Genomic DNA, 26,865 nt, shown 5'->3' with positions numbered 1-26,865 from the left:
AAAGGGGCAAAAGAGAACTGAAGGAGACTATTGGAGTTGAACTAAACGATAATTCGTTCATTTTTCAGCAACTTCTTTGCAGTCATTTTCTCTCCTCTTTACTTTTTTTTTGTCTCTTTTTTTTTCTTGAAAGAATACGATAAAAACATGAATCTTCTTCTTTCTTTCTTTTCTTTTTTTATATTTGTTTCTTTCCTTTTCTTTCTATTTTTTTCTCGATCAACTTTTGAAATATCACAACTATATTAATTCAACCTCACACAACTCTAAATAAGACTTTTTCAACCCTTTAAATAGGGTAATGACATGGTTTTTCACTTTTTGACTTGTAATTAGTTTCAAACAAAGAAGGAGATAAATAGGCTTAAGGAGTTTCAAACATGTGATGATATTTTTAAGGTTGACTTTTTTGGCTAAGCGGCTAAAAAATAATTTGCATTTATAATATTAGTGTGCACAAGTAAACAAATATTTTTAAAAGGAGTCAGATCAAGTTCTAGAGACTAACGGATATGAGTGAAATCACACAAGAAAGAAAAAGATAGATTTTAATGTTATTCATCATTAGGTTCAAAATCTCAATAAGGGCATTGATCAACTATAAATGATGCACAATTCAGAATTTAGTCATACATATCATGAAGGTGTGAAAAATACAAGAAGGGGGGTTTGAATTGGGTTTTAAAAACAAAAGTTTTCTACCAACTCAAGAACACCACACAAACACTAAGAACAAAGAGATAAAAACGCAAGTATTTTTTATCTTGGTTCGCTTGAAACTCAAAGTTACTTCAGTTCATCCGTTAAGGTGATTTTGTCTTATACATAAGGACTTAATCAACTATAATCAACTGGTTACAATAATCACAAAGAATATCCATGCATTAAGAACTTATTTGTGGAGCATCATGCCTAATTCAGAGACCTTGATTAAAGGGTATGCCTCATGAAATCCTAATTAGGGAGATTTTGGTCCTAATGTGCCTTATGGCTAGACTTTTCACCTTGTGTTTGTCTGAAACCCTAATGCATTAGAAGGAGGTGTTTGACTATCATATCATGCATCATCCATCATCAAATACCCCATTTGATCAGGGAAATCATCCAGTTAACCTACATGCCTACGTGGTTGAGATTCCATCTGATTCAAGGTTTGGTTCAAGAATCTACATATGCATCCTATTTAAAATTTCCTAGGTCATTGACTTAGGTCTATTTGTGCTTTCAAATGCACAGGCTCATGGTCATTGATTCATGATTCATGATGGCACAAAAGCATTGATCTCTTGATCCATTTGTTTGTGTTTCATGAGGGCATTATAGGCCTTTGATTCCCGATTCACCCATGCATCTTAAATTCATTTCGTTCATGTGATTCAGATGATCAAAGATGGTTGATTCATTCATACATCAAGTTTGGTTCTAGATTAGATTCATTCATGTTGCTTAACATTTGAACATTAATCATTTTGTTAGTTAAACCATGTCTTGTTTATATATGTGCATTTTCAAGTCCATCAGAAAACCCTAGATTAAAATCCACAGTTGACTTTGGTCAACTAGTTGACCAAAGTCAACCATCCATTCATAGGTCCATTTGATTTTTGTATCATTGATCATGTACATTCCTTATGTCATTTGGCTCAATTCACATTTCATTTAGCAAGCATTCAAGATTCAAGTTCATAACCATTAATCCCATTTTTTTTCCATTTTTGGTGCATTCAATTCAAATTCAACCATTCAAGAATCAAACACATTCCAATTCAATACAATTTCATTCAACTTTCAAACTTCCCATATAATTACATAAATTTTCAATATTTCCATTTACAAATCCATGTCAATACATAGTTTCCATTTAAGTACATATAATTCCATGGCAATGCTTTACAAATTTACAATCCAAAAGCAAAACATGAACTAAAATCTAACCTAAGGTTCTAATGTAAGGGATGGAAATGGGCATGGTTTGGGTAGGGTACTAGAGTACACATCCCCATACACGTGATTTGAAAAAATTCTCGTACTTGAGCCCATACCCACTTGGGCACTAAAGTTAGCACATGTATTCGTACCTTATGGATATGTAAGTACCCATACTCGTACTCATACCCGCATACCTATTAAAAATAAATAGATCAATTATAAAATATTATATCATTTTAAGTTTTTAAAACAATTAAAAAGTTTCCAAAATTTTATTATTGAATTAAACGAACACTTATATTAAATATGTAATGGTTTAATATTGATAAACTTTTTTAAAATTGATAGACATACAATTTTATATAATAATATAAATTAAAATACATAAATATATATTGTGCGGGTATGTGGTGGGGTGGGTACCAAGGTGCCCATACCCGCTTATTTTTATGGGTAATTACCCGAGCCCATGCACGTATCCATTTTTGCGGGTTTTTACCCTACCCGTTGTGGGTGATTTTGCAGGTGCCCATTTGGGATGGGCCAAATTTCCATCCTTATTCTAATGTATAACCTAAAGTTCCTAAAACATCAACATCCAACCATACATTTTCATGACCAAAGTCTTCAAATCCAAAGCAATCCAAGAGGCACATGCAACTCCCATCACATTCGAGGCAAGCATGGCAACAACACGTGAGCAGATACATTGTACATTAATTAACACCATTTGCCTCATGAAGAACTCACCTTGGCAGACCTTGCCTTTCAATCCAGGACCGTGGAGTTCATCATCAGTAGCATCATGCATCATCATTAAACACCACAATCACCATAATCAACATAACCTAACAAGTAAATGATCGAGTTTTTCAAATAACACATGGCAGGATCAGTCTGGGTTAGAAGCTAACAAGTAAACTCTTTTGCAGAAGGTTTCCAAGGCAAAGCATAATCAGCTCGATTCCAACACCAGAATTGACTCAAAACTGGCCTGGTTTAACACATTGAAGCTATTCTGCAGAATGACTGCAAGGCCAATTAAGTCAGAATATGGCTAACTCACAGTACAACAAGCTCAGTCCAAACTAACTCTAAAATCAACTTCAAATTCATTTTCAAATTAACCACAAATTCATTTTCAAACTGGCTTCAAATTCATTTGCAAATTGGCTCCAAATTCATTTCAAATTAACACATAGTTCATTAACAGAATCAACCAACTAACTAACTCAACAATTATATAACTAACTTCCTAATTTTGCTTGCATTTAATCCTAATTTCATGTGAGTTTGTAACAGAATTAGAGAGTCTATAAATGCTCTCATTACAGTTCAGTTACGCTCTCGAAGATTTTCACAAAACTCACATCTTCAGCATCACTCTCACAATCCTCTCAACATCAATCTCAGAATCCTCTCTCTTACCCCAAAGCTCTCTTTTTTCCTTTGTTGCTCAGAGCTTCACATTGAGTCTCTTAAACAACAAGAGTTGAACCTCTCGGTTTATGTATCTCTACTTTGCACACACAATCGAAGATTTCACAGTTTAGAGAACAAATATATCACTCCTACAGACTAGATATCGGGGGAAGAAGAAAAAGAAGGGCCAACCAAAGTAAAAGAGCTAGGGAATCGAAGCTTACCTGCAGGGTTCGTCTTCATCCGTATCTGTATCGAATTTGACTCTGACCGAAGAAAATCGTTGCTTCGTGGGTTAGTCTCGAATCTTCCTTTTCTCCTTGATTAAGTTTCCAACGTTAAGTGTTTGGCCCGGGGAATCTAAGCCCTAACCTGAGAGGCTTCAATTCCTCCGCATTTTTGTTTAATTTTGAATTCGGTGAGTTAGGGATCTTTGAGGCCTTTCTCCGATCCATTTGATTCTTGAGAAATTGGGAAGATCCATGGCCATATTCGTGATTAGGGCTTGATTTTGGTTGGGATGATGGTGTCGATTTCAGTTTGTGAGAACCTCCGCCATCGAGGACAGCTTCCGGCGCGACGGAGGGTGTAATGTTTGTGAATAGAGGTTGATGGAGGGAGTGACAATTTGAATTATTTCACTTAAAGCTTTTACCATATGCGCAAACTTTATGGCCATTGATACCCGTGTGGACACACTTGTTACATTTATTCATTACCACATGCATGTGACTTTTTTTTGCTCTGCACCGGTCCACTAAAGCTTTTGGCCTTATCCACATCTTCTTGGAATTAGTTGACCCGTGTGGGCTATTTGGTTTGGGTTTTTTGGCCACTTTTTGCTAATATTGCATAACTGCTGCTTGTGCACCCCTGGTTCATGAATATACATTAAACATGGGCCTCCCCTTATTGGGCCCATGCACTAGCCTCACTGCACCCCTACAGGAGCCCATGTACCCTTATGTTTCTTTCTTTTTTTCTTTTTCTTTTAATTGATTCTTTAATTGTTTTTTAACATGATAATTAGTTTTACAATTTTTCACATGAAATCAATTTGTGGAATTTTGCTTGTTTTGTTTAGATGTTAATTAGGATTTAAGTTAGAATATAATTGGATTTTAATTGAATTTGTGATGAGAATTAATTAGGATTTAGTTAGAATTTAGTTAGATTTTAATTGAATTTGTAACTAGACCTTGATTTAGAAATTAATCCACATCCATGTATATTGACATCTTTGCCCCTATGTCTTAGGAAAATCATGTAATCTCATGTTCCCTTGGATTAGCGTTTTGGTTTAGATTTAATTGACCATTTAATCATTTGTTTTCCATGTGAATATTTGATGTTTTATTCATTTGATTAATTTGATCATAACCTTTGTATGATCCCATAGCTAAGGACTTATAAATCACCTGATTAATTTATTGACCTTTAGATAGGTTGTACATGATTACCAATTAATTTATCTTTGATTAAGTTGATCAAAAGAGATTTTGATTAACTAAATCCTTTGATTGTGTATAATCTTTAAGTCTATTCAAGTGATCAAAAGTCCTTTGATCACTTGATAAGACTAGTTCATGTAATGTTGTGGATCTCAAGGCCTCAAGTTCAGACTTCCAGTCAAGGCATCCCAGACAGATCAAGCAGTGGACTACTATGCAAAGCACACCAAAGGTGTTTCTTCAAGAGTTTGTCAATCAAGATTCAAATAGTGTGACATGAGCCTTAAGCAATAGAGAAGGAATGGAAGTGGAGAACTCCATTAACTCATTCTGAATATCTTTGGGTACGGTACGAATGACCCTGTTGCTCATCGTATTCACCTCTATTCATAGACTTTAGCCCGATTTAAATCAAATGATTGTCAAAGTCTCCATTCACAAAGCAACAATGCAACAATCAAAAGCCTTCATCAGCAACCTATCAATCATGATTCAAGTTGTATGCCATGAGCCTTAAGTAACAAAGAACGATGAGAGTGGAGCATTCATATCCTTGTCTAGGGTATCCTTGGGTACGGGACGAATGACCCAGTTGCTCAAGGTATTCGCCTTTGTTCATAGACTTTAGTGCTATTCAAATCAAATGATTGACAAAGTCTTCATCATCATAATGAGCAGCAAGGATTCTTTCTCGACATCTTGAAAGTTATGACGAGAATAACATCCCATGAGTCTTAAGTAGTAAAGAAGGAATGAGAGTGGAGAATTCCATTAACTCATTCTGAATATCTTTGGGTACAGGATAAATGACCTAGTTGCTCATCGTATTGACCTTTACTCATAAACTTTAATGTGGTTCATATCAAATGACTGCCAAGTCTTCTTCATCTTTCATTACCATTTCTCTTGCCTCTTGGTAACCCAATCAATAGTTATTCGTTTTCGTAGTTGACTGAGCTACAGAGCTCTAAATTTCTCATTGCACAGTGAGAATACATAGGCACACGGATTCAGATTCTCCGTGAGCTACCTGTCGCGGTGAGAATAGGATATCAAGCTATTGTATTAACTTAAATCACAAAACATTAAATGTTCACCACCGGACTTTAATTTATCCAAGGGAAGGGGAAAAGATCGAACAAAACCCTAATTGTGCAATGTAAAAACAATGCGAAAAGATCTAAAGTTCGGGGGTTGGTTATACTAAGGGAAGGTATTAGCATCCTCAGTATCTATAGTATCCTATAGGAACCTTTTGAAAGTATTTGTGTTATGTTATTATTTGTTTAATATTATTTGGAAATGTTTTATCGGGAAGGACCTAAAGGTTTTATTAAGTTTGCTCGCCAAAACTTCGCGGTCATGTGCCTACGCATCCTTATAAGGATGGAATCAGAGCAACCGTAGTTCACCTAACTAAGGGTGAAAGAACACTTGGTAGTGATCAAGGTTCCAAAATGGGAAGTAAGTGTTCATAACAAACATACTTACAAGAGTTATAAACTCTTACTTAAATCTAAGTTGAAAGTGAGAATGACTCTAACAAGGTCAAAGGGAAACTAGGGATTGCTAAACTACCTATGACATCAAGTCAATAAAGAGGTCTTTCCCTTGGATTTTGGCAAAAATATAAAAAAAAGATAAGAAAGATGAAGAAGATGTTCAAGCATGACATCAACAAATATAAGCACATGATAAAGAAGATGTTCAAGCATGACATCAACAAAGATAAACAAATGGTAAAGAAGATGTTCAAGCATGACATCAACAAGGACAAACAAGGATGAAGAAGATGTTCAAACATTACATCCACAAAGATAATAAAATAAAGAAGATGTTCATACGTGACATCAACAAATATAAGCACATGATAAAGAAGATGTTCAAGCATGATATCAACAAAGATAAACAAATGGTAAATAATATGTTCAAGCATGACATCAACAATGACAAACAAGGATGAAGAATATGTTCAAACATGACATCCACAAAGATAAGCAAATGAAGAAAATATTCAAGCATGACATCAACAAATATAGAAGCATGATCATAACAATATCAAGCATGGTATGTAAACACATATGTACAACATGTGAACATGAACAAAGATACAATAACATCAATCAAAGATGTATAAAGTTAACATGAATATGAATGATATGAATATATCATCATGAATAAACAAAAATGAATGAGATAACAAAACATGAACATGTATATGGATGTCATAATAAGTATGAATGAACATGTATATGCATGAAGTAAGACATGGTTTGGACATAATATCAACTTAATCATGAAAACAATTTAAGGTATTCAAGACATGCATGTTAAGGTTCAACAAGACATGAAAGAATTACATGTGAATCATGGATCAATGGCAAAATAAACACACAAAAGTTCATGGCATAGTAACAAAGTTCAAAGCACATAAACATGTAAACATACATTAAAGTAAGTCAAAATTAGGTCAAAACCAAGAGTAACATATTAACAACATTAAAAAAAGTTCATATATGATGCACAATATTCGTACAAGTCATGGTGATCAATAAAAATTAAAGTATCAACCAAAGAAGGTAATTTGAAACCCTAAAACAATCCTAAAAAGGTACCAACTTTAGACAAGTATAACTATGTGAAAAATAAATCAATTCTGGAATTTCTTTCTACCATCATAAAATAGACAAAATTATGAACACGTATCAAAAAGAGTGGGTCAAAAAGACTTAGGGATCATCAAGTTATGAGCATTTGAAGTTATGAAAAATAACAAAAATAAATAGGCAAAAAAATAATGAATAAAAATGGGCCTAGGGCAAGCAAGATTTGAACCCCAAACCTCTTGCACACACAAAGCCTTAACACACATACTCTAACCATTGGGGCAGTGATACAACCAGTAAACAAAACTCAAACACTAATATACATAGTAAAAAGGTTCAAGAAATTGGAAAATGGCATCAACTCATCATGTTCTTCCTTGTGTTCTTGCATGTTTCTTTTTATTTTTTTCTTCAAACTTTCAACAACCATAACTCTCTCAATTTTCCATGAAATTGAAAATCGTAAGAACCTAAATTGCTCTATTTTTCGCAAAGAATCTAATGGTATCATTATATCATCCTAAAACTCAATGTACAAAGTGTGTCAAGGCAAAAGTAAGAACTGCACTTTTAATTTCCAAACAATAAAATCTCAATGCATGAACATGGTATAATGCATACAGTAGCAAATACATAACAAACACAATATGTACTACATTTTTACTTCAATAAATATTCAAGAATGATGCATGCACAAGAGTTTTCAAGTGTAAGTGCACTTACCTATTGGAGAAAGTTCAATGCTTCTTCTTAGCTACTACAGAGATAAGAGAGAGATTTTACCAGCCTTGTTGATCCTTGAGGATGGTGTTTGAATAATGAGAATGACCAGAAAAAACTTGTATTATCTCATACAAATGCTCTTGCAAAATGAAAAAAGTGAAATGGCGAATGATAAAATAGAGGCTACAGAACTTGTTCAAGTGATTAAACAAGCTCTAAATGATGTTTAGAGATGATTTTTGGTGTTTGTTTGAAAGATACACGTGGAGAATAAGTTTGGTTAGAGAACTTGCAAAAATAGTGTATTTTTGCAAATTCTAATGGAATGGGAGTTTGCTGAAGTGTTGAGGGGTTATTATTGTGTATTTTGAGGCTTAAGGGATCCCTCTATTTATAGGAAAAGAGTGAGGATTGGAACTGGTTAGAAACAAAAGTTGTGAAGTTATGGTTTTGATTGAGAATGAATGAGAAGTTTGCATGAATTGTTAAGTTTCAAGGAGTTTGTCATATTTCCCTAGCCTCTACAAGGTTGCTTCTGATCTCTTAAGATTGTTTGTGATCTTTAGGGACAAGTTTCAAGGGTGAAAGAGTGAGTTGTTGACATAAAGCTTGCTTTATCAAAGTAGTAATGTGACCTTTTGCAAATTCACCCATAAATTGTATAATGCAATGGACAAAACCTCAACTCCTTGTGTAATGCACTTAGGATTCATATAAACATCTGATTATGGAGAGATTTATACACAAGAGGGCCTGCAATCAAGAGATTTTCACATTTGAAATGGTTTTCCTCCAAAAATTCTTCATGAACATGACTTGAAATTCAAGTTTGAAACCCCAACTTCCCATTTTCGAAACTCATAGCTCATGCATGGGAAAAAATGTATTTGTACTTTTTAAAAATCCCAAGACATGCTCTACAACTTTCATGTTTTGAGTTTTTTCTGAATCAAAGTGGATCATGATGAAAACTGGTTGTAAAGTTTATCACTTTTTAGGGATCAAAGTTGACTTGAAAATTTTCTAAGTGTTTCAACTTGAGACACCAACTTTATGTCCTCATAACTCAAAATCCTTGAATTTTTAGGGAATCAACCCTCTAGGACAAAGTTGAAGTATGGAACAAGAGATTTAATTTATGCTTTGGAGCAAAGAAAATGGATGCTCATATTGAAAGTTATGGCTTGAGAAAGTAGTGCACTTGAACATGAAATTTGGATACTTAATAAAATTTTCAATGTTTTCAAGATTGCCCTTTTTGCAAGTAACCTCATTTATCTTGATTTTTATTGATCAAATTCATCAATTAAGCATATACTCATGAAATCTTAAAAGTCAAAGGTTTGACTATGTAGTGCATTGATTGTGTATCAGATGAATTTGAATTTCTTGATCTTCAATAAATTCAAACTCTTGAGCCAATTGAACATCATGGATGGGCCCTAAGATGTACTTTAGTGTTTTGAGTGATGTCTCAAGGCTTGAGATCATGTCTTGATCAAAATTCTCATATGAAATTGAATATTGTTGAGAAACCCTAATTAGTGAACGAGATGAAAGTGAAGCTTGATGCACTTGTGATTATGCCACAATACCCTAATTTGTTGATGGAAAGAGATCTCTTGATTGTATGAGAACTTGATTTACTGATGATCAATCCAAAACTTTGACTGATCAATCCTTTGAGCTCTTTTAGGGAAACCCTAATTAACATATGAAACAAACCTAGCATATCTTGATCTTGAGGTTAGATATGCATGAATGATGTCTAGGATGAAAATGATTATGAAATCTAGGGGTAAAATGTGGGGTGTGATACTACCCTATTTATTAATCCTTAATTCTTTATTCTCTCTCATTCATCAATCAATACCATCCTTTTAGAACCAAACATCACATACCTTTGGATTCCATGCATATCCTTTTAGGACGATTTAATCTGAGTCCACCTTGTGAACCAAGATATGTTTGTCTATAGGCAAACACTTAATTCCTTTGTTTTTGGTTATTCCAATACAGTGGTGTTAGCTGGAAATTCAACACTAAGAAAATATGTGAAGGAATTATATTTCAAAGAGGGGTTAGTGAAACAAATAATCGACATTAGATATAATAAATTCAACTCGACGGAACAAGATGAGAGTTGCACAAAGAATCACAAAAAATATAAACTCAATATCAATATCAATCTAAAACTTAAACTCAATAACAACAACCAAACTACAACATATAAGTTTTCATAACTTTTAGTAGTAGAACAACTAAACAACAACAATAACATCAACAACTCAAAAAACAAAAACTTACATTAAACAACAACCCAAAAAAATAATCTCTTAATAAAACTACAACAACATCATCAATAAATCTATAACATAAATCAGTTTATACAACAACAATAAGATTAAACCTCTAGGGTTTAGGATCTTAACAACGAGTCTCAACAACAATAACGTCAATAAATTTATAACATAAATTTGCTTAAATAACGACAACAACAATAATGTCAATAAATCCATAACATAAATTTGCTTAAACAACAACAATAATATTAAACCTCCAGAGGTTAGGGTCTCAATAACGAATCTCAACAACAACAATATCAATAAACCTATAATATAAATATGTTTAAACAACAAGCTAAAACTTATAGGATTTCGAATCTCAACAACAATAAGAACAATATGAGTAGTGATGTTTGACGTACTAGATCTCTAAAAAAGAAGTAAAATAAAATGATTTGGATCTCTGAAGAAGGAATCTCAACAACAATAAGAACAATATGGTATGTGCTTATGGCTTTCATTGTTTAGGGTTCTCCGTTAGGGTTCTGTTTGTGTTGTTTAGACAAATGAAACTGGATGCTACAAGCCAAAACTATATATATTAGAGAAATATATTCACCTCGGTTGGACAGAAAACTGAGGTGAAAAGTATCATACTTTTAGATTAAAAATAAAATATTCAAGAAGGCGTCACTTTTATATATTTTGTACAATGAATAGGTTTACCCATCAATTTTCAAAATAACCAATGAAATATTTTGTATACATATATTTTTTAAAAAATAGGGTGCGTCCAGAAATTATACCTCAGTTTTTCAATACGTGAGGTGAAATCGTCGTCATGAAATGTATCATTTGTAGTAATGCTCTTTCGCCTCCCCCTTAGTTAGCCCCTAGATAGTCTACCCTCATCTTGAGTATCTCGTCTTTGGTAATCCTCCCACGATCTAGGAGTCTCCCCCTAATCGGATGATGTAGCAAACACGAGACATCGTCGAGTGTGATAGACATCTCACCAAACGAGTGATGAAATGACGAGGTCTCCGAGTGACATCTCTCCATGAATTTATTAAGCATCATGTGGTTGATCGTAGTATAACCGATCATGCACAAGTCTTTCAGGCCAAATAACAAAAGTGTCTGAAGTCAATCCTCATTCAGCTTAGGCAAGTTAGTAATCTTCCGCCCGTGGTTAATAAACTTCTGCGAATCACGCTCCTCAAAAAAATAAAAAATAATGTCAGACATTTGTCTATTAAAATCAACGTAAATAAATAAATAAAGAATCCAATTAATGCTACCTTCCTATCCCAGATATGTCTGGTAATATGGTCTGGGTACATAGACAATAATGACAAATCTATAGGGCCTCCTCCAAATGCCTCTAGCTCAACATCCGCAACAGTCTCACCCTCCAGAGGTGGCACTAAATTAACAACATCAGCAATAGGAGGTGGCACAGACTCATAAGCATTTACAATAGGAGGTGACACTGGTGAATCAGACACATCAGACGTATGAATAGGGGAAACCTGGCGCCTGCGGGAGGATTAAGGGAGTGATGCGTCAGTAAGTGAATCATGTCTCCTACGGAATGAAGAAGATGAAGAAGCATGATGAGAAGCACGAACCCTATAAGTATATAACTTTTCATGGCCAGAGGGACCAGGAGCCTCTAAAACTTGTTGACTCTTCTCCCGCCGCACTAATACGTGTTGCACAACCCTCTTGTGCCTCGGTTTATCGTGTTTATTGGCCATTATGCCTATAAGTTAAAGTAAAGCAGACAATTAGTGCAGGAAAACAACACCACAAGCAAGAGAATAAAATAAAAACAAATACTGAGAAAATTACGGAGATGCATCTCCGAAATATGGGAAACTAAAACGTTGAAAAATTCTGGAGATGCATCTCCAGAATTTTCCACAACTCAGCAGTTGCGTCAATGGCGGTAATGTACCTATGCATTCCAAAATAATACTTTGATCATCCATTTCAGCCAACAAACGTGTAATACATTATGTATAAACTATCATACATGCAATTTCTACTCATTTCTAACATTAATCATCAATTTCTACTTATTTACACAAAAACTTAAAAACTTATCAAAAACTCAAAAAACTTACAAATTTCAACTTTCCTTTGGGTTGGATGATATTTCTAATGTTGATTGAGTTCTCTTGAGCTTTGTTGATTGATTTTTGAGTTGCTGGTGAGAAAAAAATTGAGAGAGTTTGAATTAGTTTTGAGCAAACTGAGAAATGAAGAAGAAGAATGGTCTGACGCGATTTAACCTCAAAATTTGGATGATGGATTTGGATTCCCTGCAGTCATGGGCTCCTGCAATCACACAGTCACTTTGTTGGAGACCTTTAGATTGAATTTTAATGGTCTAAATTTAAAGATTAGTAAATAAATAAAAGATATTGTAAATTGATAATTAAAATGGATGGTTGGGATGCCTGCCGTCACTAGTTGACCGCAGAGAATCCATTTCCGAATCTGATACTCCCCACACTGATATTATTTTTATTAAGGTGATTTCGATGAGTATCTAACTCCTAAATAGGTGACAAAACCTATATAGTTGAATTAACCTTTAGAGAAGACGATCTCTATTGCTACCATGATTCCATAAAAACTGGAATGCGGGAGATTAAGGACCTGTTTGAATCTCTTTCCAAAAACAGTTTTCTAATTTTTAAAAATAAAAATTTAAAAATCTATTTGAAAAACTAATTTCTAAAAATTCTTTTCTAAAATTCTTTAGTTTTTAAATTAAAAAACAAAAATAACTTTGATATGTTTTAGTTTTTATTTTGCTTTTCCCTTTCCAAATTGTACAATTGAAAACACAAGGGAAATAGATTTTTTCTATAATTTTCATTTATGACCGTTTTCATAATTATAACCATAACTTTATTAATCTCTCCAATTAATTTTTTCTTAATACTTTTTCAGACATATATAAAACAAAGTAATATATTACCATCCATATAATAATAAACTGGTATACCAAATACAAATAAAATAACTGTGTTTATTTAATTTTGAAAATATTTTTATTAGCATTTTTTTCTAAAAAAAATATTTATAATTTATAAATATTAACAATTTATTTTTAAATTTATTTAAAAATTGACAAATTTTGATTTCCTCTCTTTTTTTTATAACAACTTGACCTTTTATAAAATTATTTTTTTTTCATTTCAAAAATAATAAATATTTTTTATTAATAATCATTGTTTAAGAAAATGGACCAATCATCAAATCAGTGAGGGTGTACTCGTTCATTCATTGTTCGAACCATTGGATCATTAGTCGAATCGTGTAACATTATCGGATTAAATTAGATAATTCGGTTGAATAAATTAGTATCTATAACAAAATTATATAATTATTAAATCGGTCGAATCGGGTGATCCGATCTCTAAAAAAAATCACGACAGGTAAAAAAAATTAAAATTTCAAAATTTCATAACTTTAAGAATACATTTTTTAAATTAAAATTTTAAATATCAACAACAAAATAGTAAAAAATACAAATCTATATAAATTTTGAACAAAGTCTAATGGTAACATAAATTGAATAACAAAATAAATGTATCGTTTAATAAATTTAATTTTAAGGTGGAAAAGTTGTTCTAAATAAATTTTGAACAAAATCTCTTTATATTTTAATTTTATTTAAAAAAAGAATTATCAAAACGACGATATTTTGTCGGAGAAAAAAAGAAGCAAAAATTTAGGATAATGTTAACTTGTGTCTAGTGCACATGTTAAGAACTAATTGTAGAAATATTTTCTTGAAACTTGTATATGTGTATGGTCTTTATCAAAATTTTATAGTTAATGTTTTCATTACTTTTTCCAATATAAATATTCTATTTATGAATGGCTTAATATGTATGTGCCTTGGGACCCAAGGTAACATTACCCTTTTAATAATACTTAAATAATAAAACTAACTTAATAAGAAAAATCAATCAGAATTAAAAATTTCAATAATATTATAGTATAATTTATATTTCTTATAAAATTGAGGAAGAGAAAGTTATTAATAATTATAAACAAAAATAGTAATGATGAATGTCATCAAAATGGTTTAAATCATTTGTTTGAAATTATCTGTTAATCTCTTATTATTAGAATAATATTTAAAAAAATAATTGACATGCATTCTTAGATCTTATATTAAACAAATAGTGACTAATTTATATTTACATTTATAGATAACGAAATATATTTTATTATTAATTAAAAAGAATTATATATTTTAAAAAAAATATTCTCTTATTAAAAATAGTATTGAAAATTAAACTATCAAATAAATTTTTTCATTTTCACATTTCAAAAACAATTTTTAAAAACTAGTCTATCAAACAAATATTTTTGATAATTCTCTTCCTAAAAACACTTTTTAAAATTAGATTTCAAAAACAAATTTCAAGAATTAAAATTCAAAAGTGTTTCAAACAGGCCATGGCCTAAGTATTCCCAAGGAAGGAAGCAAAACAATCATAAAAGTAACATGACTATCTCCAAAAATACCACCACAGCCTACTCCACCCCGGGAGATTTTGCAACTATCAATTTCACACTTCACCCAAAGGTAAAAAAGGAGGACCCTAGTTGACTTGCTTATTCAGGAAAAGAGTGAGGGTGACCTACCACATTTTGATGGCACAGTTATCCGTGCCATTTGCAAAAGCCAGTGATAAAACAAAAGCAAATTGAATTTCGGGACTAAGGAGAATGCAGTTATTCACACAAATGGGTTGGTTGCCAAGAGTATCTATCACAAGCAAACAAAGCAAAAATACGCCGTGTAAGGTTGCCAAATGTAAAAGTTTCATTATAGTCGATAGCAAAACCAGATTAACATGCATTATGCATACATACAAAATCACATACCATAAAGCTTTTCAATACTTTTTACACCATAACAACATACAAGCCACTTTTCGATACTTTGTTACACCCAATTGATATGGGCCATTTTTCTTTGTATTGAGTGTATAGCAGGTGCCGCAAGATTATAGAGCAAGTGATACACCAAATTAAAGGAAAGGAAAGAAGTCATGTACATTTAGTATCAGATTTTCAGTTTCTTTTTTCTTCGTCTTCAATATTCTATTCTGGCTTTGAGATGATTGTGTATCTTCCGAATTCTTGCTTTCACTGTAGACCATGTTTTCACAGTTCAACCGGAAATGAACACCCTTATGTGAGACCTTTACATGAGATGGAGGAGTCTAATCTCACACCATTCAAGAAGAGAGATTAAAATGGTGCAGCTCCATAATCAACCCTTCCTGCAAACCACTAGACCAATTCCATCACCAGAAACAACTTGAGCATCCAGTTTTAACCTAACATCATTGGTTCTTTCATCACTCCTTTACAGTGTCAATTTAAATCCTTGAGACAAGAAGTCATCCCTGAAAAAAAGAAGAAGCATTAATCTCGTTTAATTAAGCTCAACGATATCATAATAGAATAGTCATATAAAGCCAAATCTTTGAAAGAAATTATACATAAACTTGGAAATAATTTGATGGTGAGAAAATTTCTAAACGGCAACAATCTTCCCCTTACGTACCGAGATTCTTACTTTATCCCAATTTATAGAAAAGGAATCCTGCAAATGTTTCACTTAATTTTTTTTCCTAGAGAGAAGAGTGTGGACTTTAGCTAGTCAAATAATCAACTCTTAAACAAAAAAACATAGTAGCATACATGGTCTTTCTTGTTTCTTTTGAAATCCAGCACACACACATTGTCAAACGCATATACATAAACAAAGGTAGAGGCTTCAAATCATTGTCCTATCTCAAAAACGTGTATATATACAAATTATACAATGGAGGATTCAATTTGACAACAACCAAATCTCATTTCACTAAAGTAGGGTCAGCTATATAGATCAATTTTCATCATAATGTTCTATCCAAGACTCATAATTGATCCATGTCATAAAGATTAGACAAAATTTTACATTTGTTGTCGACGGCCTAACACACAACTCTCTCCTTTTATCCAGGCTTAGGACCGGCTATGCAAAACAAAACTAACATGTATACAGATATGAGATATCATATACAACTTATACATAGCAAAAATTCAGATAAACAACAAGTACCTTCTATTGCTTATACTTTCGCATCTCAACTTATGCTGATTCTCCTTCCTATAATTATCCATATGTAAGGAAGGTGGTACAAGGCTTTCAACACAAATCATGCCTTCATTCAAACTAGGAATTCCTTGAGCATAAACAACTTGTTCAGTCTTGAAATCATACCAAAACAGCTTCTTCCGATCTACTTCCAATAGAACCTTACTTCCATAATCCGAATATCCTAACGGCCTCAAAGATTTCAAAGGCAAAATGAAACACGATTCCACCAAAGTAAACAGTTTACACCAACTATCTCTAGATCCATATTTTCTCATCACCCAAACATCAACTTTAGAAGCTTGATAATTCACAATCATACATAGACACCCTCCCAAAACAGCAACATCAATTTCAAAACTTTCACTGTTAGCCACTTCAATTTCTGGAAGAGGAACCTCTTCGAAAATCTCAAGTGTTAAGTTAAACGCAACGATTAAATCAGGTTGAAACGGCTCGAGTTTGCGAGTCACAATCCAGTGGAGAGAATTCTCAACCAAAACCCCCATGGTTCGAGCACAGCAAAGTGCATAAGGCATACTCGGAAGCGCTTTCCACGAATTCGTTCTCGAGCTGAAAACTCTCACTTGCGAATCGAAAGTACGTTGTTGAAGATCAACGAAATAAGAGATTCTCACAAGCTTATAATCACAATCAAACGGATCGAAACCGAATCCATGAACTCGAGCGGCGAAGAGAGAAGTATCCGATTCAGAACGGGGAGAGATAGGTAGATAGGGGATAATCCGGTGTTTACGTATGTTAGGGTTCCAGAAAGCTATATCATCGGCGATATTGGAGATACAGAGAATACCGTTACATGAACCGAATAGTGTGATGCGGTTGCTGTAACACATGAGAGGGTGGTTGAGTGGAACGGCGGTGGCGAGGGTAGGGAAATCGAGTTGGTAGAGATCGGAGTTGTGGCGGAGGATGAGGGTGAAGTTGAAGGAATTGTGGAGGTGGAGGTTGATGAAGTTGTGGCTGTCGATTAAGGAACGGAGTGATTTTGAAGATAATCGGAATCGGAGAAGGGAGCGGACTGGTAATAAGGAGAGAATGTCGGTGAGTAGTTCCGACGGAATATTCGCCATCTGGTTTTTTTTGGATGGAAATGAAGTGGAATGGAATGGATGAGGTTTGGGTTTGGTTAGGTGGAATGGGGAGAAAGTAATGATGTTGACAGGGAGAGATGGAAATGGGAAGGTGAGAGGAAATTGCTTGAATTGACTGTATGCTTTATTTTTCTTCTTTTCTACGGCAAAATGGCTTTGTTTTTGTTCTAGTAAAAGAAAGGGAAAAGTTGGATGTGGAGGAAATGGAAGGCCAACAATGAGTTAATAGTCTTTCTTAAATGTCAAGTTTGGAGGTGTAATTCACGCCAAGAAAGTCTTTCCCCTTCTACGTGAACTTTAATATTTTTTATGGCAGGTTCCCCGTGAACATATCTATAACTGTATATTCCAAACTCCAAATATCAACCGCGAAAGCGACGTTAAATTTGTTATTTATGCTAACCGTATAGGTACTCCATCAATTGGCATCATAACCATTACTCCCTCTTGATATTAATATAAAAAATATATTTATTTATTTTAATTTATTGAAGATTCATGAATTACATTAGTTATTAGCTGGGATTTTCGAAAGGGTCAAGATCAAAAATCTCATTATAATGAAAAGATTTAGAAAAAGTTGGAAGTCTGAATGAACATTTTCGACATGTTGTGTTAACTAAGGAAGTTAAAGTCTTAGGATGAGAGATAAAGATGGGGGATTTTGTATTTTTTGATAAGAGATATTTCGTTCAGCATTTTCGACGACGGTATTGCTCATGATTTCGACGTCAGCAGGACATGTCGACCAACAATGTTTTGGCGCGAAGAAACTTTTGTTCAAAGTGAGTAACTACTTCTCTGTTTTATCCAAAGGGACACGTGGAGGACACTTCAGAAGCGAAAATCATACATAAATCTATGTGGCAAATGATGAGGAGAAGAACGTTACGAAACAATTATTTTACATTTGTATAAATTTGAGTTCTAGTATTAGGATTCAGGGTGTTATTTTGATTTTACTACAAAACTAAAAAAAACTCAAAGTGTTAAGCATATACAGAAACGAGTTTCATTGAGCAAGATGTATGATTTCTGAAATGATATTTTTTTTCAAATGCAAAGTCTTTTACTTCATTTTATCTTCTTTGCAAATCTGCTTTCATTTCTCTATTAGTTTCATAGCCACTTTGTATTTACTTTTACAAAGTTTACCTTTTAGTATTGTCGAAATCACTTACATTTCCAAACAATCTACTTTTTTACATAACTTTTTCTCAAAGATTTCGACAAAGTCAAAATCCTTCACTTTTTTACACAAAACTATAAGAAAACTTTTAGCACTATGTCCTATGATTGTATGGGCGATCCTGTAAGTAACCTTCAATAAGAGACTAGTGTTTGTTTACCAAATTTCACAGTAAACAAATTGGCACATCCAATGGGACTTGTGCTAAAACCTTTTGTCTTTTATAGATTTTTATAGTTTTCTTTTACAAATTGTTTTTCGTACATGAATTATTCTGAATATTTTGTATGCGTTTAAGAAGTGGAAAATCTTTAACAAAAATGATGCGTCATTCTATGGATAATTCTAAGTTTAATACATGTTTTAGTCCCTTAAATTAATTTAATATCCCGTTTTAGTCCCTTAACTAAAAAACGTTACAAGTTAGTCTCTTAACTTCACTTATGTTACCCTATTTGGTCATATCCATCAATTTCTCGAAAAAATATTAAGTTCTGGTGACATGGCATGACAGCAAAGTCATTGCTACAAATCTGAGTCGACAAATATAATTAAAAATTGATACACTGTTTAAACTATGAGGTTCCCCCGAAAACAAAACTCTGTAAATCGGTTTTTAACTACATATGTTGAATCAGATTTGTATCAATGGTTTTCCTCTCACGTGTAACACCCTAAATTCCCCCCGCGTAAATTTAAAACATTTATCAGAGTAAAACAATTCAACATGCAATTTAGGATGATATCCTGCAACATACAATCAACTTACTCAATCATAAAGACATGTAACACTTGACATTTATAAAAATAGTAGTAATGACCACATGTCTGAACGTTAACTTTTATTAAATAGCAGCGGAACCTGTCATACCCTGATTTTGGTCTTGAAAACTTTCCCAATCGATCATTCATTTGCATTCTTTTTCTCATGACCATTTCATCTGGTCATGATGCTACCCACCAACATTATTTGTTAGACTTGCTACCACGGTCGTTCCATGTGTTTTTTGGGGCTTTGCCTTTTGTTTTGGTACAAGATAGTTAATTTCCATAGTTAAGTAAGATTTGGAACCTCTTTTCATTTGATGGAATCGAGTGAACCTCACGATTTTTGTCCTTGTATCCAATTTCAATCCACGTTATGTCTCCCTCATAAAATATTATCCATCTTTTGTTCCAATTTATCGTCCGTATGACCATTCACTTTTCATTAGTCATATTACTAGTTCACACCTCCCTTCAAAGAAATTATGTGTCAAGTGCAAAAATGTTGTTGGTCATCATTCATATTCATTTTCCCATTCATTCATAATTCAAAGAAATTTCATACATATTCCATCATTCCAGGGCCGGCCAAATTATATCGGAGACCCAGTTCTAATTACAAAAATGGACCCAATTTTTTTTAAAACATAATTATAATAATAAAAAAATATATCAAAAATACATTTATATATAAATTAAAAATAAATTTAATTATAATTATTTTGAGTTTAGATCAATCTTGACTTTTGTATGTATTGAATTTTTATCATAACATTTTTTTCAATTATTGAGTTTTTTTAATAACATTTTATTTATTTTTATTAATATTTATGAAAAAAATTGAAAATTTCAAAAATTTGGGCCCTCTAATATTTGGGGTCTTGTGCTGCAGCACATGCTGCACATGCACAAGGCCGACCCTGCATCATTCACATCCATATTCACCATTTCATATTTCTACATTTCATATTCAAAATTTGCATTCATATTTCTTCATTCACATTGGAAAAATTCTATTCATATTTAAGAAATTCCACGTAATCATTCATATTTCGATTATTTCATTCATTCATTCGATCATAATCACCCATTTACATGGCATATGAATAAAGTATCTCATCACATGAATATATGAAAGTCTAAGGTACAAGAAAGCAATTTTGTTTTGCCACAATGTCACCCATTTTCATTCACATCAAATGTTACAATCATTACAAGTCATAAACTTACAAATTTACAAAAAAATGGGCGTTTGGACCAAATTCAATTCACCCCAAAACCCCAAGAATCCCAATCCCTACTTCTTTCTTGGTCTTTGATTGATAATGTGCACTGTTGCACTTCATGCACAATGCCTTCACATGTGCAAGAAGCCATACAAATCCATTCTACTCGGTCCAATCATCGTGTTCCTTTTCAAGATTTTGAAAAACCGGAGCATGCCATTGGTTCGTTGCTGCATAGCATCAATTGCAGTAAGTTCTGCATGTTTTACTAACTCTACAGCAGACATTAATCCTGCAGAGTTTATCTCCAAACGAACCAGACAACTCACTTTTGTAGCTGTTTTGAGTACTTGTGGACATTGCGGTTTGGTTGATGTTGGAGAAAAGCAGTAGTCATTGTTGTTATATAGAGTCCGTCTGTCTTGAGTTATGTAGAACTCTTCACAAGTTAGTGGCCAAGCGACATCCTTTGTCTTGCTTTGATTTTAATAGATAATTCAAGGGAAACACAAAAAAAGAGTCTCATTTGTATTCAATATTTGGTTCTGGTACCAAGATTCAAATCTAAAGGGGGTGTTTTGGTCGAAGCAAATGATGCTCACGTGCAAACGTTATGTTTAGACCCTAAGGAAACAATTGCCCATCAGGTTGGTGTTAACCAAGTAACTAGTAAGAGTAGGCTAAGACCATTCAAGTGTAAATAACAGGTTTCCGTCAATTGATAATTGAAGTGGCGTACAAAGGCGAAGCTCGTATATTAATCAAGAAGAATTACAAGCATTTGCAAATAATACAATGAAACTACTTATTAGCCATTAAATTGAACCAAGAGATCTTTAAAAAGGTCTAATCCGGTGTTTACTTCGGGACAGGTTCTATTTCTATTCTCTTCAAACGTCAACTAGTTCTTCATGATCCATCACTGGGGAACTTTCTCTTCTTCATGTCGAAACTGTAACACCATTGAGTTGAGCTCCCAAACCAACCATGAAGTGAATGTGAGAGTTTTGATGTTTTGGCCATAACAAAATTGCCATTTTTACCTTGGCCAAACCCTCATCATAAACGCACCAGAGCTAGCTTGGTCCATAAACCAACCCTTATGCTTACAAACGTCGTCCCAAACTCAGCACAGCGTAACGTATTTCCCTGCAAGCATGGTTTATTTCAAATCAACAACACAATCCATAAATTAGTACAATTCCATTCCATTACGACAAGCTCGTAAACACATGTTATAACATGTTTAAGTTCATCAAGTAAATTTACATCAAGTAAATTTACATCAGTAAATTACCTATTACCAACGGTAAAGGGTTAGGATAAGGAATTGAAGAGGGACCACCAAGTTGGATGCGGACAAGAATTTCCAAGAGTCTTTTCCGTACAGACTCGCTCCACTAACTTGGAGGAAGCCAACGATTAGAAAGACAGAGAATTTTTGTTTTCGAAGGAGAGAGGATAATTAGGTTTTTGGATACAAAATAAACGGGATGAAAAGAAAACAAAGGAGAGAGGATTTTTTTATGGAGTAGAAGAGGAAAGCGGCGAACCCTCAATAGAGAGAACCGACGTCAGTTATCTCACTACTTTCTAATGGCTAGGATGAGTCAATTAGGGTTCTAAAGGTCTGGTTAATGCTTTGATGACACCACGCGGAAGCCAAAATTTTCCTCAAGTAAACATGAGGAACATCAGGACATCCAAAGTGTCACATTAACCGTAGCCATCATTTTAACCATTCTAGTATACGCCGGATAGTCGCGATGATCTATTGCTACTTACCTAAGGTACACTAGATCCGGGTGTAGGATCTTTCACTCAAGAATACCCAAGCAATCCCTTAAAAGTAAATCAGACAATTTTAAATAAGTGATCTTGTTTTTTAAGGTAACCTCTCTTGTAATCGTCCCCAGCAGAGTCGCCAGTTCTGTCATACGGTGAACTGACTTGGGGTATTTTGCTTTTTATCGCAATGTCGCGGATAGCAAGAGTCGCCACCGACTTTTCTTTTATCCAATAAGGAAAGGTGGAAAAGAACAGGAAAGACCTCAATAGATTTTGGGTTCGGGAGGTACATTATACAAAGGGAAGGTATTAGCACCCTTTGTATCCATGGTTATCCATGGGCTCTTAATTGCTGGATCACTTATATTTTTGTCTGAAAAAGTGTTCGTGAATTGTTTAGAAAATGTTTTGAAAAAGAGAATTTAACTTTGTAATGATTCTCGTATGAATGTATACAAAGTGGTTATCTCGTTTAGTTTTGAAAATGGTTTAGAAAAATATAACTCAGTAATGATTCTAGTATGAATGTATACCAAGTGGTGATTTTCTAGTATTTATGAAGTGTGAAAAGTATTTTTAAATTGTGAGTAAGCAATTAAAAGCTATACCTATCCAAGGTCTTTACGGGCATTTCCTATCCTTATGAGGGTAAAATTGTCCTTACTATTGAGAAGTAAGTAGTTTTATCCTTTGGATGTAAAAGGGTCATCGTAGGGTCATCGATTGGTCATTGAAGGCAACAGTTGTGAGGATACCTTAGCATTCGAAGGGACGATCATCATTTAACCGTAGGCTACACCGAAGGGTCATCGTGGGACAAAGGCAACATTCGAGGGACTATGATGATATAACCGAAGGGTCTTTGCTAAGTGCATCCCCACATTCGCGGGACAAGACCATAATACTGTAATCATAGGGTAACAAAGAGAGGTCCAAGATCACTTATTTAAAGGCAAAGCTTTACAATTAATTAGATAGCCGTAGTCAATTAGATAATTAAGGAGAATTTCCACATTAAAATCGATTAAATAATTAGGATGAATCTCCACATTAAAATCAGCTAAATAATTAGGTAATTTAAGATGAATCTCCATGAGGGTATCCCACAAATAAGGTGGAATACCTAGCAAGCTACTTGTTCCTGGGAATATGTGGACCTTTACAACATTCAGCACACATGTCAGAATACCAAATCAAGGTGTAATCGAAGATTACACCGCAAAAGAAACACAGCAGTATGAATGTCAGGCAAAATAATGCATGATTAACATAGAACAGATCAGATAAGCATAGGACATAACAACCAAATATTAGTGACTGTCCCGTTCGCCTCTGCCTCGCCTAGCGAAGGCTTAGCGAATGTTCGCTACATGCTCGCTTAGCGATGTGCTAGCGAGCGGCTGCGGGTTTTGAATTTCAGAACAGTACGACCTCAACCTGCTGCATGGCTTATGGCATTCAATTACAGAAATAGCATGGTCAAATATTCAGGGTACAGGCATACTCAAGCTCATAGGCAAAATCTGATTACATATCCAAAAATTCAATCATGATGCATTATGTATTTAGAGATTACAGATTGGAAGCATAAAACAGTAGTGATGCGCGAACCTGTTTGCAATTGAATTGCAACGTTGAATTGGCAGATCACTTTCGGTATCAGATTGAGTTGGACGGCGGTAGCTTCGGAGCGGATGAGCGGCCTTCAGGGTTTCTTTACTCGGAATCCTTCAAGTTGATCTCCAGGGTTTCTATGCCAAGGTTTCCGTCCGTCTTCCTCTGTTTTTCCCCCCTCTTTTCGTGACTGAAGCTTGGCTATTTATAATGCTCTTGTTGTGACCTAGTGGGCTCAGAATGAAGCCCGAAAATTCTGGTGTCTGCCAGCTTCGCTAGGCGAGCGTGTAGCGAACGTTCGCTAGGCGAGCGTGCAGCGAACGTTCGCTAGGCGAAGGATTTGCTCGCCTAGCGAGCAGGCCAGTTTGGGCCATTTTCTGGATTGGGCCACTCGTGAGCTGGGCCTTTGTTCCTTTAAGATCAGTGTCCTAAAAATGAGTCGGAGTGCCCTGAAAATGTCTTGAAATATTAATGGGCAAATTTTGGGGTATGACAGCTGCCCCTGTTCAATATTCTTGAACCGAGAGAGTTAGAATGGTGTGTACGCCATTCGTGGTCTGGAGGTGGAAGATTATTGAACACTAGAATGCCCCAAAAATTTGCTCTTGTTAATCAAAGGTTAGTCTTGATGAAGATGGGCTTAAAGATACCATCCAGGAAGTTTGATGATGAGAGCTTCAGATTGTGTCGTACGTTAGGCGATATCTGAAGACATGGGTGTCATACCGGGTCGTACGTTAGACCGTATAGTGAGTCCTCCATTATGCTGTCGATTTTGCTGGGGAGTCAGAGTGTGTTATACGCTGCTGGGGATAAGGGATCAGAATGGATCATACGCTAGACCGCATCTGAATAGCAGAGTGAGTTGTTCATTGGGCGGATGACTTCACTGGGGATGAGAGATCAGAGTGGATCGTATGCCAGATCGTATCTGAGTTGAAGGTCCAAATGGGTCGTGCGTTAGACCGTGTTGGAGTTGTGGCATGTCAGGCTGCATCTGAGGATGAAAGGGATAGTCATACGCTAGACTACACTTCAGAGATGTATGTATGCTAGGCAGCATCTGAGGGAATGAACATCCAAATGGGTCGTACGCTAGACCGTCTCTGAGCAGAACGAGCCGTCCGTTAGGCTGGATCTGATGACGAAAAGGGGTAGTCGTATGCTAGACTACACTTCAGAAATGTACCATACACTAGGTAGCATCTGAGGGAATGAAGGTCTAACTGGGTCGTACATTAGACCGTCTCTGAGCAGAACGAGCCGTCCGTTAGGCTGGATCTGATGATAAAAGGGGTAGTCGTATGCTAGACTACACTTCAGAAATGTACCGTACACTAGGTAGCATCTGAGGACTTGAAGGTCTAACTGGGTCGTACATTAGACCGTCTCTGAGTAGAACGAGCCGTCCGTTAGGCTGGATCTGATGACGAAAAGGGGGTAGTCGTATGCTAGACTACACTTCAGAAATGTACCGTACACTAGGTAGCATCTGAGGAGATGAAGGTCTAACTGGGTCGTACATTAGACCGTCTCTGAGCAGAACGAGCCGTCCGTTAGGCTGGATCTGATGACGAAAAGGGGGTAGTCGTATGCTAGACTACACTTCAGAAATGTACCGTACACTAGGTAGCATCTGAGGAGATGAAGGTCTAACTGGGTCGTACATTAGACCGTCTCTGAGCAGAACGAGCCGTCCGTTAGGCTGGATCTGATGATAAAAGGGGTAGTCGTATGCTAGACTATACTTCAGAAATGTACCGTACACTAGGTAGCATCTGAGGACTTGAAGGTCTAACTGGGTCGTACATTAGACCGTCTCTGAGCAGAACGAGCCGTCCGTTAGGCTGGATCTGATGACGAAAAGGGGGTAGTCGTATGCTAGACTACACTTCAGAAATGTACCGTACACTAGGTAGCATCTGAGGAGATGAAGGTCTAACTGGGTCGTACATTAGACCGTCTCTGAGCAGAACGAGCCGTCCGTTAGGCTGGATCTGATGATAAAAGGGGTAGTCGTATGCTAGACTACACTTCAGAAATGTACCGTACACTAGGTAGCATCTGAGGAGATGAAGGTCTAACTGGGTCGTACATTAGACCGTCTCTGAGCAGAACGAGCCGTCCGTTAGGCTGGATCTGATGACGAAAAGGGGGTAGTCGTATGCTAGACTACACTTCAGAAATGTACCGTACACTAGGTAGCATTTGAGGAGATGAAGGTCTAACTGGGTCGTACATTAGACCGTCTCTGAGCAGAACGAGCCGTCCGTTAGGCTGGATCTGATGATAAAAGGGGTAGTCGTATGCTAGACTACACTTCAGAAATGTACCGTACACTAGGTAGCATCTGAGGAGATGAAGGTCTAACTGGGTCGTACATTAGACCGTCTCTGAGCAGAACGAGCCGTCCGTTAGGCTGGATCTGATGACGAAAAGGGGGTAGTCGTATGCTAGACTACACTTCAGAAATGTACCGTACACTAGGTAGCATCTGAGGAGATGAAGGTCTAACTGGGTCGTACATTAGACCGTCTCTGAGCAGAACGAGCCGTCCGTTAGGCTGGATCT

At 35.1% G+C, this 26,865-nt stretch overlaps 1 protein-coding gene across 1 annotated transcript; it reads right to left on the bottom strand.

Moving 5' to 3' along the window:
* Positions 1-15,248: 15,248 nt before the first annotated feature.
* Positions 15,249-17,978, bottom strand: LOC127076867 (F-box protein CPR1). Its single transcript, XM_051018661.1, has 2 exons — positions 16,562-17,978; positions 15,249-15,860 (listed from the first exon to the last, which is right to left on the bottom strand). Exons 1-2 carry the CDS (start codon positions 17,689-17,691, stop codon positions 15,821-15,823), a joined length of 1,170 nt encoding a protein of 389 aa, XP_050874618.1. The 5' UTR covers positions 17,692-17,978; the 3' UTR covers positions 15,249-15,820.
* Between the last annotated feature and the right edge of the window lie 8,887 nt (positions 17,979-26,865).

Source organism: Lathyrus oleraceus, chromosome 1 (assembly GCF_024323335.1).
Source record: "Lathyrus oleraceus cultivar Zhongwan6 chromosome 1, CAAS_Psat_ZW6_1.0, whole genome shotgun sequence".
In the NCBI taxonomy this organism is placed as follows: Eukaryota; Viridiplantae; Streptophyta; class Magnoliopsida; order Fabales; family Fabaceae; genus Lathyrus; species Lathyrus oleraceus.
The sequence above is the reverse complement of the archived record's forward strand: the minus strand, read 5'-3'. Positions and strand labels throughout refer to the sequence as shown.